The sequence below is a fragment of the Perca flavescens genome, chromosome 16 (assembly GCF_004354835.1).
Source record: "Perca flavescens isolate YP-PL-M2 chromosome 16, PFLA_1.0, whole genome shotgun sequence".
Lineage (NCBI taxonomy): Eukaryota > Metazoa > Chordata > Actinopteri > Perciformes > Percidae > Perca > Perca flavescens.
This window is the reverse complement of record NC_041346.1, coordinates 24663601-24680702: the sequence shown is the minus strand read 5'-3', so window position 1 is coordinate 24680702 and position 17102 is coordinate 24663601. Positions and strand designations below refer to the sequence as shown.

At 39.6% G+C, this 17102-nt stretch overlaps 3 protein-coding genes across 4 annotated transcripts; 1 reads left to right on the top strand and 2 right to left on the bottom strand.

The window, feature by feature from the left end:
* Positions 1-327: 327 nt before the first annotated feature.
* gfm2 (GTP dependent ribosome recycling factor mitochondrial 2) lies at positions 328-7108 on the bottom strand. Its single transcript, XM_028601428.1, has 20 exons — positions 6776-7108; positions 6597-6681; positions 5507-5552; positions 5314-5411; positions 5069-5194; positions 4892-4980; positions 4687-4775; positions 4535-4595; positions 4036-4224; positions 3876-3956; positions 3634-3782; positions 2457-2597; positions 2263-2362; positions 1988-2174; positions 1828-1904; positions 1602-1740; positions 1296-1481; positions 1055-1170; positions 784-966; positions 328-686 (listed from the first exon to the last, which is right to left on the bottom strand). The coding sequence occupies exons 1-20, from the start codon at positions 6782-6784 to the stop codon at positions 558-560; spliced, it is 2280 nt and encodes a 759-aa protein (XP_028457229.1). The 5' UTR covers positions 6785-7108; the 3' UTR covers positions 328-557.
* A 214-nt stretch (positions 7109-7322) lies between these two features.
* Positions 7323-9782, top strand: nsa2 (NSA2 ribosome biogenesis homolog (S. cerevisiae)). The gene is made up of 6 exons (XM_028601458.1): positions 7323-7470; positions 8031-8218; positions 8307-8457; positions 8648-8827; positions 8954-9146; positions 9491-9782. Exons 1-6 carry the CDS (start codon positions 7468-7470, stop codon positions 9556-9558), a joined length of 783 nt encoding a protein of 260 aa, XP_028457259.1. The 5' UTR covers positions 7323-7467; the 3' UTR covers positions 9559-9782.
* Positions 9783-11545: 1763 nt separating this feature from the next.
* LOC114570897 (torsin-1A) lies at positions 11546-16675 on the bottom strand. 2 transcript variants are annotated; one of them, XM_028601518.1, is made up of 5 exons: positions 16317-16675; positions 14470-14735; positions 14189-14364; positions 13177-13304; positions 11546-13059 (listed from the first exon to the last, which is right to left on the bottom strand). In XM_028601518.1, the coding sequence occupies exons 1-5, from the start codon at positions 16513-16515 to the stop codon at positions 12815-12817; spliced, it is 1014 nt and encodes a 337-aa protein (XP_028457319.1). In that variant the 5' UTR covers positions 16516-16675; the 3' UTR covers positions 11546-12814. The 2 variants fall into 2 exon arrangements, with proteins under 2 accessions (XP_028457319.1, XP_028457320.1); XM_028601519.1 differs by lacking the exon at positions 16317-16675 and adding an exon at positions 15825-16174.
* Between the last annotated feature and the right edge of the window lie 427 nt (positions 16676-17102).

The window sequence follows — 17102 nt, the reverse complement described above, 5'->3', positions numbered from 1 at the left end:
TCATTTTTTTTCGACGGAGAAATATAACAGTACAGGGGATATGCTCTTATGCATTTCATGAGAAAAACATGACATTTATAATATAGTTAGTGCATACCATAAGGTTTATTTTCAGATGTGGAGGGAAGTCAGATTATATAGTATAGTATTGTATTATATAGTATATAGTATTGTGTAGTATGTCATAACAATTTAAAAAAGTCATAGTAATCTAATGTCATAAACCAATCTTGAATTTATGAATGTTTCTACTGTAAATGATTGTGAATAAAATGTTGATATGTTAGGTGTGAGTCTCATGTTTCATATAAAAAAAAACCCAACAAAAACAACATTTGGCTTCACATTTATTTTGTATTTAGATAAGAACATGGAACACTATGACATTTGTATTGTCCTCCCTGCAGTGGGTATTCATTCTATAAATAGAATTTGACTTGCTTAGTCGGATATATACCATTAGTCCTGGAAAATCTGTTTGGGTACTAGCCATGCCTCTGTTTCAGAAGGCCATTGGTCCCATTGCTGAATGGTTTCACATTGTTGAGAACAGGAAATCACAGCAGACCAGCCATTCTTTTAATAAGGGTGTTCTGGTCCTGGGGGTTCATGGCCTCATAGGTATCCAGCTCCAGGGAGAAGGTGGCATTGCCGGACGTCAGTGTTCGCAGGATGGTGGAATAGCCCTTCATAGAGAAACGAGTATGAATAGTAAATCATTTTCCGAGTGACCCAATAAACCAAAGCCAACAGACAAAATGTTTGATTTGAATGTCATCTCACCATCATCTCAGCCAAGGGCACAGTTGCTAGCAGCACCTTGTCGTCGTGACGACTCTGGATGTCTCGAATCGTTCCTCGTCTTTGGGCTAAGTCCCCCAGCACAGAGCTAAGGCGTTCCTCCCCCACAGTCACCTCAAGGGACATCACTGGCTCCAGGACCTGACCTCCAGCTAGCCTTAGAGCCTGCGTCCAAAGAAACAGAAGTGTGGTTTATCTATTGAAAATCCTGTAGTTCACAGTCATGATGAAACAGCAACCCATAATGGTTTACCTTCAGCATGCAGCGGGACACACAGGCGGACACCATGGCAGGAGACGTTCCTGGTTCCATTTTGACACTTTTGATCAGTGTCGATACACCCCGTAAAGGATATCCTAGCAATGGACCTAAAGGTGAAAGCAGGCATTGACATTTTTTTGTGTATTAGTAACTTCTGAAATAAAACAATCTGGTAATATAAAAAATGGCAAGGCTTGTTTGCAAGAGAATAAATTAGTTTGTTAAATGATACCTTGAAGGTAGGAGCTGTGTACTCCATTCTCTACTGCCTCCTTTATTTCTGGTGATAGCTGCCCCCCCAATTCCTCTGTAAACTCTAATTCACATGAACTACCGGTAGTGGAGATTTCATGAGGTGTGATAGCGAGCTCCACTGTCGCAAGATGTCGTCTCTCCCCAACAGTACGGTCCAGCGTATCTACATTATAATTTTAGTCGGAAAATAAATACAGAACAGAAATTGGGACAAGTAGGTAGTTGATACGAGTTATTTCTTCCCTAACCTAATGGACCGATTAAAAAAAAATGATTGTTGTACCTGTAGTAGAGACCTCGTGGAGAATAGACTCCCTGTAAGCCACCTGTAGCGGTCCAAGGTGAGTCTCAATGCCATACTCTCTTCGGATTCGATCATGGATGATCTCAATGTGCAGCTCTCCCATCCCACACAAAATGGTCTGAGGATGGAGACAATTAGTTGACTCATAGTTAGTGGCAGATTCTCTGCCTAAAGAAAGTCCTGGCTAATTCAATCATGGCATTACCTGTCCAGAGTCAGGGTCAAGCCTTACTTTAAGACTGGGGTCTTCTCTCTGGAGGCAGTTGAGTGCATTCTCAAGATCTTTCAGGAAATAAAATACAATGTCTGAGTGACTACAAGGTTGTTGGAGCGTGTGTAGTAAAACTATAATAACTGTCACTGACCAGCCTGTTTGGCCATGGTGGGCGATTCTATGGTGCAGAAGAAGACGGGATCAGGGACCTCCACTCCTGAAAGGACAACGCTGGCTTGTTCGCCACGCTTCTTGCTTTCCACGCCGTCACTTTGGGCTCGGCGGGCTGCAGCTGCTGCTGAAGCCTTCGATGAGACGATGGTGTCCCCCGTGACTGTCTTAAGTGAAAGTGGAAAACATAAATAACCATTTCAAGGGGGAAATCTTTAAAATAGCATATAAGGAATATAGTGTATGATGTTGTACCTGCTTCAGTCCTACAGTCAGAGCGATGTTTCCTGCTGTCATCGAGGGGATTTCTACATGCTGATCAGCAAACGGCACCAGCAGCCGGCTCATCCTCTCACTACACACAACGTGACACCAACAATAAAAGCGTGGACATATCATAATAATGATTTGGGTTAAAATTTTAAGGAATTGTAATGGAAACAACGTACATGCTGTTCCTGTTGATGTTGTGGACAGCAGTCTGTGGTTTCAGAGTTCCAGAGTAAATCCTGAGAAATACCAGAGGACCACGCTGCTTGTCATGCAGAACCTTGAAGGCCAGAGCACATAAGTCGTCCTTGTACCACCGCCTGTAGGATGATGAACTGAGCTTATGGTGTGACAACAATGAACAAACATACAAACATTTTCTTAAAAGCATGGCATATTCATAAAGGACAATTTCAGTATGATTTGATTTTTTCTACTTTAACAATAATTGTGACAGTGAAAAACATCATAGTATAGTATGTCATTAACATGTCAAAAACGTCATAGTATAGTATGTCACAAAACGTCATAGTATAGTATGATAGTATGTCATAAAATGCCTTAAAAAGTCATAGTATAGTAGGTCATAAAAATGTCAAAAAAGTCATAGTATGTCACAAAACGTTATAATATCCATAAGTGACATGACACTGTCATGAACACATGACACTGTCATGCCACATACATGATTGAACCATAACCCTAACTTTAACCATAACTTGTCATGACAAAAACCAAATGACACTTACTAAAAGAAGCGTTATGTCATAAACGTTTATGATTTGTTTATAATGTTTATGACACATTCATGACAGTGTCATGTCACTCTTATGTACACACACTGCAAATACAGAAAACACAACCAAATACAGAAACGCTCTGCAAGTAGCACACAAAACAATGGAAATCGTTTCCAGGGGGCCACTTGAATGTGATTCAAATGACTTAAATTAGCCTTTTGTTAATTATTAGCCTGCAAATTCAAATAATCTGACTTACTAATTAAATGAAACCTTAGTAACTTCTTCCAGTTCTTTCAGAACAGAAAGCCAGAGCAGTTATGAGCAGTGTATAGATGAGCAGAATAGATGACCAGTGTAGCCAGACCGTATTCCAGCACGGACACAGTGCTGTGTAGATACGTCTGGCAATGCGAGACTACCCTCTTTCTAACTAGGAGTTCCTCATTCATAGCACAAAGACAGAAAAAGGTTAAGAATAATATGATTTAAAAAAAAAAATGAAAAAAAAGCAGTATTGTAATGCAGAATCTGGACAGAGAAATGCTGGAATCGTCCTTTAACCAAGTGTCACAGTTCTGGCCCAAGTTAGTTATAGGTCAAAGAATCCACTCACACCAGGTCATGGTGTCGTTCACTGGGGGCAGGCAGGTAGGCAGTGATGGCATCTAAAAGAGGCTGAACACCTTTGTTTCTCAAAGAGCTCCCACAGAGTACTGGGACGCCTTTACGGGCCAGAGTCACCCGCCGCACAGCCTCCTGTAGCTGGGGACACATTAACACGGTTTACTCTGTATACACAAGCAACAGTGTTACTTTATTGGCTTGTATTGTGGTACAACACAATACAACACTTACTTTGATTGAGGGAACAGCATCAAAATTGTCACTAAAGTCAGTCAGCAGCAGTTCCGCAAACTCATCATCCAGATCAGCAACCTGTGATTGAGAACAGAAATGTAAACTGGAGAGAAAATCTCAACATTGAAATATGCCAAAATTGCTGAAAATGTTATACCTGCTCAATTAAAGCTGCCCTGGCCTCACTGACTGCCTGCAAAAGTTCTGGCTCATCCGACTGGTCGAGAGGTTTGCTTTCAAACATTCGTCCATCATCGGGTCTCATAGATTTTGGCTTCCATATCATCTTCTGGTTGGTTAACAAGTCAACCACACCTGAGAAGTCTCTGCCACTGCCAACAGGAATCTATGAAACAGGATGGCTCTCCATGAGACAACTGCATCACATGGTGACATACTCCCAATAGGTTTTTACGCTTACCTTCTTTGTAGTTTGTTTTTGATTGGGTCAGTACTGATTATACGGTCACAAAAAGCCTGCTTGTTACAATGTGTGTACTAAGTCACATTTCAGTAAACGTTTAATCAGAGCTTTATTTACCTGTATTCTTTTCAGTGATTGCTACTTGAATGCTAGTTTAGTACTGATTTTATCCAATTCAAAGTAATGTCTTTAACGGCATGCAACAGTTGCTGTGGTTTTCTTAAAGGCCTACCTGCAGGAGGACCGGATTGGCTTTTAATTTCTGTTTTATGCTCTGAATGGAAAAACGTAGGCTGAGAGAGAAAAATGAAAGAAAGTTTCCAGTTACATTTTGCAAAAATAAGAAAGAAAACGTGTCTATGGTCAGACTGTTTAGTCACTCACTTTGCTGCAGGCTTATCCATCTTATTCAGGAAACACAGACAGGGAACATGGTGCTTCTCTGCTTGTCTCCACACGGTTAGAGTCTGAGCCTGTTGGTGTTTTCAAGGCAACAGAAGCAACTGTGTCAAGTGTGCATGCAATAACATAACACCACACATCTTAAAATAAATAAAAAATAAAGTAGTTTCAAAAGCAGTGGACTCACCTCAACACCGGCGGAAGCATCAAACACGGCAACAGCCCCATCAAGAACACGAAGTGCCCGCTCTACCTCTAGAGTGAAGTCAACATGTCCTGTAATCACACACAGTCATATTTGAGGGACTGCTTCTTCTCATTTCCGCTGGGATTTTTTATTCTCACAAGGATTCTATATTTCTACCTGGGGTGTCTATGAGGTTAATTCTATGAGTTTTCCAATCAAATGTGACTGCTGCCGACTGTATGGTGATGCCACGCTCCCTCTCTTGAGCCATAAAATCTGTGACCGTATCCCCGTCATCCACGTCTAAAAGCAAAACAGAGTAGCAAAAATACATTAAAAAGACAGAAACAAACAGGAAATTAAAGTTCATGGGTAACAAATCCTTAACTATGTCCACATCTTGTTTTTACCATCCTACTCACCTCCTAATGCTCTCGTATAGCCAGAGTAATAAAGCATCCTTTCTGTGGTTGTTGTCTTTCCTGCATCAATGTGGGCCATAATGCCGATATTTCGGATCCTGCAAACACAGTGGACAAAGTTAACGCGGAGCCCAGAAGACAGCTGAATCCAAACAGAATTTCAAAGAACCGACTGCAGAATGACATTACTTACTTGGATATATCAGGGTTGACCACAGCCCGCAGTGATTTGACATCATCTAGGACAGTGAACATGTCAGCAAAACATATGATTTATAATGATGTGAAAAGGAAAAAAAATCCATAAAAACATCTGTAAAACTTAAACCAGAGGGAACTGGAATCTTATAGTTTTCTGTTTCTTGATGAATCAATTAATCAACTAATTAACACATGTGCATCAGCATTGGTAATCATAACTAGTGGTGGAATGTAACTATGTACAATTACTTAAGTACTGTACTTAAATATAAAATGATGGTATTCTTTACTTAAGCAACTTTATAGTTCTGCTTCAATTCATCTCAAGAGGCAAACATTGTACCCTTTACTCCACATTTGACAGCAATAGGTACTAGTTCATGTTACTTATAAAATAAAATATTTTCATACCCATCCCAACCAGTGAAAGCCATGCATCCCCACATTTGGTTGCTTTGAATGTTTGTGATGAACTGAAGTATGAAGTATTCCTCTATGGCTTGAGAGAATTCTCCTATATCTTAGGCTAAATAAACTATTAAAAAACTAAGCCTCTTGCATCAGCTGGAAAATGCATTTTCACAAAGTTGAAAACAGGGTTGTTTTTCTGACACAATATGAAAAGTTGACTTTTTAGAGATACATGGTTCTCACAGGACAGCAACGCTACAAACATATGATGATCTCAGAATATGATGCATTGCTGTAGATTAAACTACCCAACGGTCTATAAATAAGTTAAAATAGCACAACCTTAAACAGCACTTTGGAAACCTTGTGTTTGTTAAAATCGTGCTATATAAATAAAGTGGATTGGATTGGATATACAGCAGTAAAATGCAACATACACATTAATGCAGCAGGATCATTGATTCAGAAAGATATATAATACTAAAACACTGACAGGGAAATGCAGTGTTTTACTTTGAAAATATTTACAAACGTTTACTAAATAAAAGGTTTTGTGAAGGACTTTTACTTGTAGGGGTATTTTCAGAGTGAAGTATTGCTACTTCTACTTAAGTTAAAGGATCTGAAAACTTCTTCCAACACTGATCAAAAAAAGAATGAATTAAAAGTACCTGGAAGAAAGCTGTAGTGTCGTTTTACATGACAGATCACTCTGCATCTGCAGCACTGGAGTCCAGCAGTTATTAAATACCTTCCCTGTGAATGACAGTGACGCTGTTATGAAGTCAACATGAGATTAAGAAAATGTATCACTGACAGCAGTTTGTTTCGCTAATTAGCTATAACTTACCGACATCATCGTGCTTAATATCCGACAGGCTCTAACGTGTATCTTTAATGTCTGCTTATCTTCCAATCTTTTTCCTTAGTCTTAACTTCAGACGAACCATTGTTAAGTCAAAAGAGGACAGAGCTATGTCAGCCAGCTTGCAATGGCTACACCATAACAATACAAGACATACAAACGAGGGAGACGTAAGGCTATAGCCATCAGATAAATACTTAATCTATCCCAGACTAAAACAATACTACGTCCTAGAAAACAACATAATCTGCTGTTAAATGTCACGCTTTCATACGGTGCGGCTACAAAATACACCCCTAGAAACAAGCGTCTGTGGCTTATATTTCCGGCCACGAGTGGTTCCGTCAAAAAAAAATTGTACACATTAAATATACGGACATAAAGTTATGCATCAGTTAAAAACCCAAAGCTTACGTGACACTGATACACATGATTTAAATCTTTTTAAATCATGTGTTTACCATGGATGTATTAAGAGAACTTTTTTTTTTTTTTTACTAAGCCGTTCACATTTAACCGTTGGGTCAGGGTGACGTACTTCCTTTAAGTATTGGCTTCGGGGAAACAACATCGAAACGACCCCAGCCTCTAGCGAAAAACACAAAATATTCTCCGTCTTTACCAACCGTTACCACCTGTGACGTATTCCCCGTAACACGTAACTCCTTAAACGCAAAATGGTAAGAAATAAAGCGTTTTCAAATTGCATTATATGACTTTTATTACGCGTTTTAACAGGTTAGCATGTAGTGCTAGCATTAGCTTTAGTTCACATGTGGCAGTGTGACTGCTGCTTTCTCTGCCCTGGTGTTTGTTTATACTGTAAAATCCATAAGACCTCGCCGACACGAGAAGCGGTGAAATAACAGGTGTATGAGCATGAAAGATCCTTATCCAGTGGAACGTTAGAGCTAATTGATGATGGAATAGGTCGTAATGTGTGTAATTAAGTTCTAGATTGATTTTTATTTTATGGAAATGTACCAGTTTGAATAATAAAAGCCGCTAAAAAAATTAATGCAACATGCAAGGGCTGCTGTTTGTTACATAACATTTGTTTAATGCCAGAACTAAAATTGGATGGATGTCAGTTTCTGAAACTTCTACCAATAAGCAGAGATTCTATACTGTATGTAGTGTCTTGTACTGTAGTTATTACTTCTGCTTACTACTCCAAACCTGTGCATTTAATATACTTCATAATGAAATTGAATTGCATGTTGTTTTTTTGCTTTTGTAGCCCCAGAACGAGCACATTGAGTTACATCGCAAGCGGCATGGCTACCGCCTTGACCACCATGAAAAGAAAAGGAAGAAGGAGAGCCGTGAGGCTCATGAGCGGTCCCACAAAGCCAGGAAGCTGATTGGGTTGAAGGCCAAACTGTACCACAAACAGAGACATGCAGAGAAGATTCAGATGAAGAAGACGTGAGTATATACAGAAAATCTGTTTGGCAAACAAACCATGAAAATTATGCCCAATAACAAGTTTAACAATTTGAACTTTTCTTTGCAGCATCAAAATGCATGAACAGAGAAGGACCAAGCAGAAGAACGATGATAAGACCCCAGAGGGAGCAGTGCCAGCCTACCTGTTGGACAGAGAGGGACAGTCCCGTGCTAAGGTCCTCTCCAACATGATCAAACAGAAGAGGAAAGAAAAGGCTGTAAGTACCAGAAGAAATCTCCTCGCCGGCAGCTATTTTATTCCGGTGGTTGTCTAGTAGCATGTCACAGTGAAGATTTCCTGCTTTTGTGCAAAAGATATTTTTCATTTGTTAAATTTATGGTTATGATATAGATGTGTGGAAATAATGTTATTGTTTTCTAATCACACAAGTGTAATGTTTTCTGTAGGGTAAATGGGAGGTGCCCCTGCCAAAGGTGCGCGCCCAGGGAGAGACGGAGGTGCTCAAAGTCATCAAAACTGGAAAGAGACAAAAGAAAGCCTGGAAGAGAATGGTCACCAAAGTTTGCTTTGTTGGCGATGGCTTCACCCGTAAACCTCCCAAATATGAACGTTTCATCAGACCCATGGTAAGATCGCAGTATAGCTTAAATTGAAATGTGTTGTTCCATTCTACACTTCCAATTAATCTGCAACGCTGTTTTGAATGAAGTGCCTAACTCCTAAGTGACGTCCTTCTCTTTATTCTACTTTAGGGTTTGCGTTTTAAGAAGGCTCATGTCACACATCCAGAGCTGAAGGCCACGTTCTGCCTTCCCATCCTGGGAGTGAAGAAGAACCCCTCCTCACCCCTCTACACCTCTCTGGGAGTCATCAATAAAGGAACAGTCGTTGAGGTCAATGTCAGCGAGCTGGGCTTGGTTACACAAGGAGGAAAGGTTGTCTGGGGTGAGTGCTCATCTGTGTGAACCATAAATCCATTGTGTTTACAGTAACATGTCCATTCCCTATTTTTGTAAATAATTCAGAAACATCTGTAAACAATGAATCCAGCTTCTTCTATTTTCAGTTTAAAGAGTTAAACAATAACTTTACAAACGCAAATAGATATTGCTGTAGAAACCAGCCGATTGTATTCCTTAGCTGGGTAAAGTGTGCACATGCCATGTACAAGACATTCATCAGATTAACCTCAAGAAAAAGGTGTTAAAGGAGTAAAATCATACTGTGATACATATGTGTGATGTATAAATCTATAATGTTTTAACTGAAATGTTTCTTTTACTTCCCAGGTAAATATGCCCAAGTGACAAATAACCCAGAGAACGATGGCTGCATTAATGCAGTCCTGCTGGTATAAGACTCTTGACCTTTATACAGACCGTGCCTGGTAACTCAGAATTTACTCGAGGAGCGTTTATTACAACAAAGAACACAAAGATGTGACGAGTGATGGGCTTCAAATCACGGGATTGTCAGGAAGATCGCTGATGCTGCAATCGGCAACACAACAGTTTTTCTAACAGAAAAAGTAAAAGGGTGATTACGGTGTTAAATGTGATATAAACTTGATATGACACCAGATCATTTTTGTCCTCTTCTTTGCTTACTTGTCAAATACTCCAACCTAGCTTTTTGCCCATGAAAACATAAATAAATAAGGCTAAGAAAAGCAGGGCTTATTGTGAAGGCATGGGTTAAGCGATCCTAACAAAGTGAACCAGGATTAAAAGCCCCTATTATACTCCTTTTCTGCATCATATTTGTAATCTTAGGGTCTACTAGAATATATGCTTTGATGTTCAAAAAATATGTTTGTATTACTGCCCATTGCTGCAGCTCCTCTGCATAAAACACAATTTGAGCTCTTGGCCCGCCTTCCCGAAAAGCCTAGTATGCTCTGATTGGTCAGCTGGCCCACTCTGTTGTGATTGGTCAACCAAATTCAGTCACTGGGTTGTGCTTGTTCAGGCAGCATCTATGGAAAGCACAAATGAAAAACTTTGCTGGCTTTCTTAATCAGTGACATCACTAAATGTTTAATGTTTAAATTTGTTTTAGGCAGTTAAGGAAAAAGTGCTGTCTGTGGGAGAAAAAGCTCCATTTAAGGTTTTTTTTACTTTATACATGTATTACATACACAAAACTATAAGAAACTAAAAGATGGGAAAATCCTCCCCAAAAAAGCATAATAGGGACTCTTTAAGCTGTTTGCTGTAATGTCAGTATTTTCATATAAATCTTTTCTAACAAGCTTTTTCCTCTTCCTTCCTGTGTCCTGCACTACACTGTTGTTTGAGGGAGAAATGGACAGAAAGCAGCGTACAATACGTTTGTAGCTTCTAATAACGCAGGACATCTGGAGCAGCAAGATAAATGTCACCAATGGATCAAAACCAAACAGACTACAGATTTGTGAAACAGGCCTTAGACCTGGGGCCAGGCGGAACACAAATCTGTGCATTCGACTAAAATTGACTAAAGATAAACCAATTTATCTGTGGAAAGTCCAACAGGTTGGCATCATTATTCCTGACCTTAGCTATAAACTATTCTAATTTATCCAACAACGTAGTGAATGGAATGCACAAAAGAAAGTAGAATATCTTTTAAAATGTAGTGAGTCTATCTGGGGTGCACTTACCCTCACAATATTATAAATTAGAATTAATGCATTACAGTGTGAAAGCATTACTAGTAATGTCCTTCGATCCTTATGCAAGCTACAAAAATGCACATTGCCTATTTTGATGCGTCAAACTCATGAGTTTGTGTCGAGACCTACTTTTATTTTTTAAACTCCAGCTTTATGCTTTTACTTTTAGCCTTGGGCCTAGAGTTGCACTTTGCACAATAGGGTTTTGCAAGCTATTTGATTATTACACAACTCATTTCAGTGTTGTTTTCAGCAGACGCATCAATCACTTAAAAAGTAAATCGAGGAAAGAAAATCTAAGAATGATTTAAGCTTAAAAGGGAAGAAACATGTTTGTGGAATTAATAAAGTTTGGTACTTTGCATGAAACACAAACAGGACAACATGAACATGGTTACTGAGAGAATGCACCGATTTAGCTTGCCATTGACACAGGCAATTTACAGTAGCTTCCTTTAGGATTATTGTGTCACATCCAAAAATATTCTGTAGTGTTCTTTGCTATTTTTAACATTTTTTTTTATAACTTCACGTGTCCATACCTATAGATACATTAGAAAGAAAAACAGATCAGCATAAATGAGAGGTTACCTCACTGTTCAGGGTCAGCTTTTTCTCAAACCAACTCATTCATTGTCACCCTAATGGTTCAAAGCTCTTCAGCCTGATAGAAAGCATGCGTCAGAAACAGTGACAGTAAGAAAATGTCATTTATTTATGATTCGTTTGTCTGGTGTGTTTACAGCAGAGAAGCTTGCTAGTGATGGCTTTCCATTCACACAATGTTCTTTCACAGTGAGCAATTGTATAAACAAAAACATTTCATAACTTTTTTTTTTTTAAACCTGACAGCAAATGGTCACATTTTGAGAAACCATCAGAACATTTCCTTCCACAACAATGTTGTCCACAACTATGACCGTCTCCTCTTTATTTACTGAATATAAAGAGTATTGTGTTTTGAAAGAAACCTTTTAGATGAATTTTAAATCCAGGTAATTGGAGAATCAACCAAACAATCGGTTATATACAATATCATTAGAGATTTGTGTCCTGAACTGTCTGCTTTTTTAAGAATTTTAAAAATCTAAGTTTTGGTAAAATCTTGCTTTGTGAGAATTCTATCCTGAGCCGATACACAGTGTACAAATACCCTACAGAGTCCAGTCAAAGTGTGAATAAAAGGCTAAATTACATCTAGAAATACTTCACTATGGACACATCCATATCAATAACAGTGTATATTACTCCTGTATAACACAATCATGTTTCATATTAACCAAATTAGATATCAAAAGTGTGTGGCTGAACTGTATAAAATGTTGATTTCAATATGACATATAAACAGAGTTATCTGCATTACGTATTTGAATAGTGCACCAGCAAGGCCAAATTTAACTGTCGAACTCGTATGTACAGTGGACGTGTGTAAAATAACACTAGTAGATCTAAAAAAAAAAGTTTTTTAAAAGAAATTAAGGCTGGTGTTTCCAGTAATCCAAATGATGGAATACAAATTAAAAAATAAACAAATGCACAACAGTGAAATGCCATAGTTTTACAGACAGAAGGACACCCTGTTAAGTCATTAAGAAGCTCTCAGGAAAACGAAACCGCCTTTGAGACTTTGACTGACATAAAGCGGAGATCAAGCCCCCTTAATCACTTACAAAGGATAGCATTCCAGTCTTATTACTTTTTCATTCAACTGGCGCTGTTCTCTTTCATCAGCCTCCGCATTCAGTGTAAGCAATATCCAACATTGGAGAAGGCCTGCTGAAATCCTCCACGTGGCCACAAAGTCAGACAGAGAAACCTCCATAAAGACTTCCTCAGAGATCAGTCAGCTTGACTTCCTCTCTTTCATCATTTGGCTGAGGGTGTTTCTCTTTTTTTTTTTTTTTAAAGTGCACATAGTGGACAATAATGTCCGCATCCGAGTGTCCGTCAGATGCTGCCATTATGTGTAGTAATGCAACTTGTTCTCTATCGTCTTGCAGCCTTTGACAGAGAACACTCTCTCAGATTTGGGGAAATAGTTTACATCTTTGGCCACCTGGTCCGCCACGTTCTTATCTGGATGAAGTCCTTTGGCTTTCATCGCCGCCATGGCACACTGGACGACGTGCCGGTACTCCAGAGGCAGAAACGGGACGAAAAAGTCCACGAGGTTCTTGTCGATCAAACTTGTATGCCACAAGCCACCTATAGGAAGAAATGAACAGATACTTCCAGTAGTGAGCGGAAATCGGATTTCTGACTGAGAATGACATACAAGTAACCCAGCGAAACAAAAGAAGTGTTGATTTTGTTTATACTCACTATTCTTGTTGTTGAACACTGAAAGAGAGAGCAACGTTTCCAGATCATTTAACTCAATCTCTTCTCGAGCCCGTCCTGCTTTCCAGAAATCTAAAGCGGTCTCTGTGATGCTCTCCCCTCCAGCATTACTAGGAGGAAGGTCAGATACAGGAAACATATTAGAATGTACCTCTAATTGCAGCAGCAAATGACTGCATTTCTGTGTCTTCAAGTGAGTCTCAGAAACATTGAAAGTTTTGAAAACAAGAGTTTCAATATTTCACTGTGCTCTTGAGTTTTTGTCACGGAAATACTAGCTTTTAGCCCCAAGCCCCCAACGCACCAAATATAACTCAAAACATTTCTCCGTTGAACAACCTAGAGATTAATGTCAAACGCAAAGAACTTCGCATTGTCAAGATTCTGCTAGAATTACATTTAATATCACTACATTTAAAAAAATGTAAAAAGGTGCACTATGAGTTCCTGCGATTTCATTTTTGTCTCAAATCATAGGCATCTTCTCCTTGATCCGCTAGCTGCTTGCCCCCTGAACACACTGTGAAAAAGCCGGGTCTCGGGAGACAACGCAGGGGTCGTAAACGTCAAACAAACAGTAGAGGCACAGGCTGTGCACCAAAATACAACAAACCACTCCAGCCAATCACCGACAAGATCGGGGCGAGTTTGCTCTGTTTTGTTTGGCATTTACTTGGAACGTCAACAGAAGTGAGGTCATGCAGGAACTCATCGTGCACCTTTAAGACAGCTAGCTAGACTATCTGTCCAATCTGAGTTTTCTGTTGCACGACTAAAACAACTTTTGAACGTACACATGTTCCACCAAAACAAGTTCCTTCCAGAGGCTATTTTGCAGCGGTACCGTGGCTCCGTCCGGTGCCTACGCAGCCCCAAGACGATTGTATTGGTAGTGCACGTTTATCTCCCATCCCGGAATGCTGTGTGGGCTAGCAATAGCAATGCAAGACTAGACTCAAGGGAATGCTTTCGGCCTTCTTTTTTTTTTTCTTACCTGAGGAAGATGAAGATGCCTTTCCGATAAGAAATTCCATCCAGCTTGTCGTAGTAGTCCAGGTACGGCTTTATGCTGTCAATCAAGCCAGGCTGCATCTTGTCCATCTCATCAAAGATAAACATGGAGCGTTCACAGTTGGTGACATTGCCTTTGATCCACTGCTGTAGCTGAGACTGAGGAGAAACAGTAACATGTTCATATAAAACAGTCAAACAAGTAACGTCACTGGGTTTCTAACGAATGTATGGATTCTACCTGATCCGGATTTGTCACCTTACCTTGTAGGTTTCCAATTTACTTGAATGTGGGAAGTGAAGTTCAGATGTGAAAACATGAACGAAGCTGCTGTCCATGCCCTCTGTGTAAAGGTTGTCAGCAATCAGCTTGCTAACAAAGTTCTTCCCCGTGCCGGTGTGTCCGTGCAGAGAGAGCACCAGGGGCTTCTTAGGGTTTTTGTTACTCATAAATCCAGTCAAAGCTTTCAGGATGATGCGCGACCCAATGTGCTGTCCAAACAGTTTGCTTTCCAGGTCAACCTTGAGACCTAAAGAGAGCCCAGCAGAATTAGTGGCTGACCGAAACACCTATCTGAGCATCTGCCTTAGGAAATTGGGTTACACTTTACTTGAAGGTATCTACATAAGAGTGACAGGACACGGTCATGAACATGTCATAAACATTATAAACAAGTCATAAACGTTTATGACATAACGCTTCTGTCAGCTAGTGTCATTCGGTTTTCGTCAAGTTATGGTTATGGTTAGTGTTCATGCCACTCTTTTGTAGATACCTTCAAGTAAAGTGTGACCGGAAATTGTTTAGCCAAGGTGGTAAGCCATTAAAAGCTTGCCTTATCTCATGTCATGGTACATTTCTATTGTAGTTTATTTTATGTACCTCTTATTGTTTATTTCTGTTACGTTCTCTATTTAGCTGTATTTATTTCTGCTGTAACAAACGAGTTTCCCAGCTGGGGATCAATAACAGTGCATCTTATATGGCTGTCTTGTGAGAAACGTGTATCCTCTAAAAGTCAATGTTTAATGATCTCTGAAAGACAGCCCTGTTTTCAGCATTGAGGCAATGCATTGTTTCAGTTAATACCAATTGGAGTTTTTAAATATGTCAGACAAATGTAGTGGAAACAGTACAATATTTGTCTCTACAATGTAGTGGATTAAAAGTACAACGTTGCATAAAATTGAAAAACACAAGTGCAGTAGGCTGCAAGTTTTAGAGTTGCAGAAAGATAGATAGATAGATAGATAGATAGATAGAAGATATCTAAAAGATTGAATTATAATTAAAAACCGTTCTTGAGTAAATGTAGTTGGTTTCTTTCCACCACTGTGCTGAGTTGGCCTTGGTTTTCAGATGAGGTGTCCCACCGCAATAAAACCCCTTGAATGGCTGTATCGGACTGAAATCCTAAACTTAAACGGTGTGAAAGCTGTCTGAACGGGCTGCAGTTGAGGAAATGTAAGAATATTTTACTCCGGGTTTCGGGTTAGTGGATAAAAAACACTCACGCCATGGCACTTTCACTTCACGTCTAGACTGCACGGTCACCTAAATAATTAGCGCAGAGTTTAGTTTGATTAAATATATCATCTATACACATTTAAATGCTCACCTGTAGCATTGAAGGCGATCCATTTTGAATCGCAACTTTCGTGGAAATAATTATAGATAGTCCGCCCCAGAGCCGCACCGATACCTAGAACCACGGTTGTTGTGATCGGCTCAAACGTGTTGACCAGCACACTGGCTGACGAAAAAACGAGCAACGACAAATATAAGTGTGCCGCTTTCATTGTCAAAACCACTTGATTGCGGACATCAGTCCTTGTTGTGCGTTAAAACAACCATAAGACCACGGTATAAACCGCGCTAAACAGCAGGCTCTAACTAGCTAGCTAGCTTTAGCTTCCTTACAACGGGGAACTTCCTTACACGTCATAAACACTCGACAAACACGGTAAGCTTTGTTGGCTGTCTGTGTTCAACCACAACACCAGAAACGTTTGACAGTTTTGAAAAGGCTAAACGGACACATTAAACGTATAACAGTTTGCTACAAAGGTCGGGGTTAACGTGCTAGCTGGATACCCATGTGTAACCTTACCTGTCTTGTTGAAAGAAATCCACTCGGGTCGACAGCACTCGTTGAAATAATAGAAAATGTTCTGGTAGCTGGCTAAGAACCCGGTGAGAGCCGCGGCCATGCCTACCGCTATGCTGGTGCTGATGGGCTCGATCGCCTCGGTCATACCGGAGCAGACAAGCATCCACAACAGCAGGACGTGGCGCTTCTCCGGGTTCATTTTTTTATGGAATCACTAGGCCTACTTCATCAAACTTGGCTAAAAAGAAAAGTCAGCGTGCCCGTGAGCGCTACATATGGTTTGCCAAAGCGGACTGAATAAATAGTACAGCCTGCTGGCAGTGGAGGCGCTGTGGTTGTCATGCACACAGTGAGCTGACATGACGTCAGAGTCCAAAGGTGACGTTCACCTGAATATAAATCACACTTTTATTTCATTGAATTTTATGATAAATCTCATGAACCTGCCTGGAATATTGATGGCTACACAAATCAAAATTTGCCAAGTCCCCCCATACTTAAGTTTTTTGACAGATTATTTTTTATTTAGCCTAATAATCTAGAACATATTATTATAGCATCAATATTATTTGGTTATCTATGTAGTATATACTTTTAAAATGCTATCTATTGTTTTTATTATTTCTTAGGTTTTCTTCATTTCCTGTTTTTTTAGTCTGGCATCTAGGCTACCCTTCTGAGGTTATGTGAAATCCATGATGTTTGACTTTGTATCATATTCTTAATAATAATAATAATAATAATAATAATAATAAAGAGGATAGATCCCACTATGATACCCAGTTT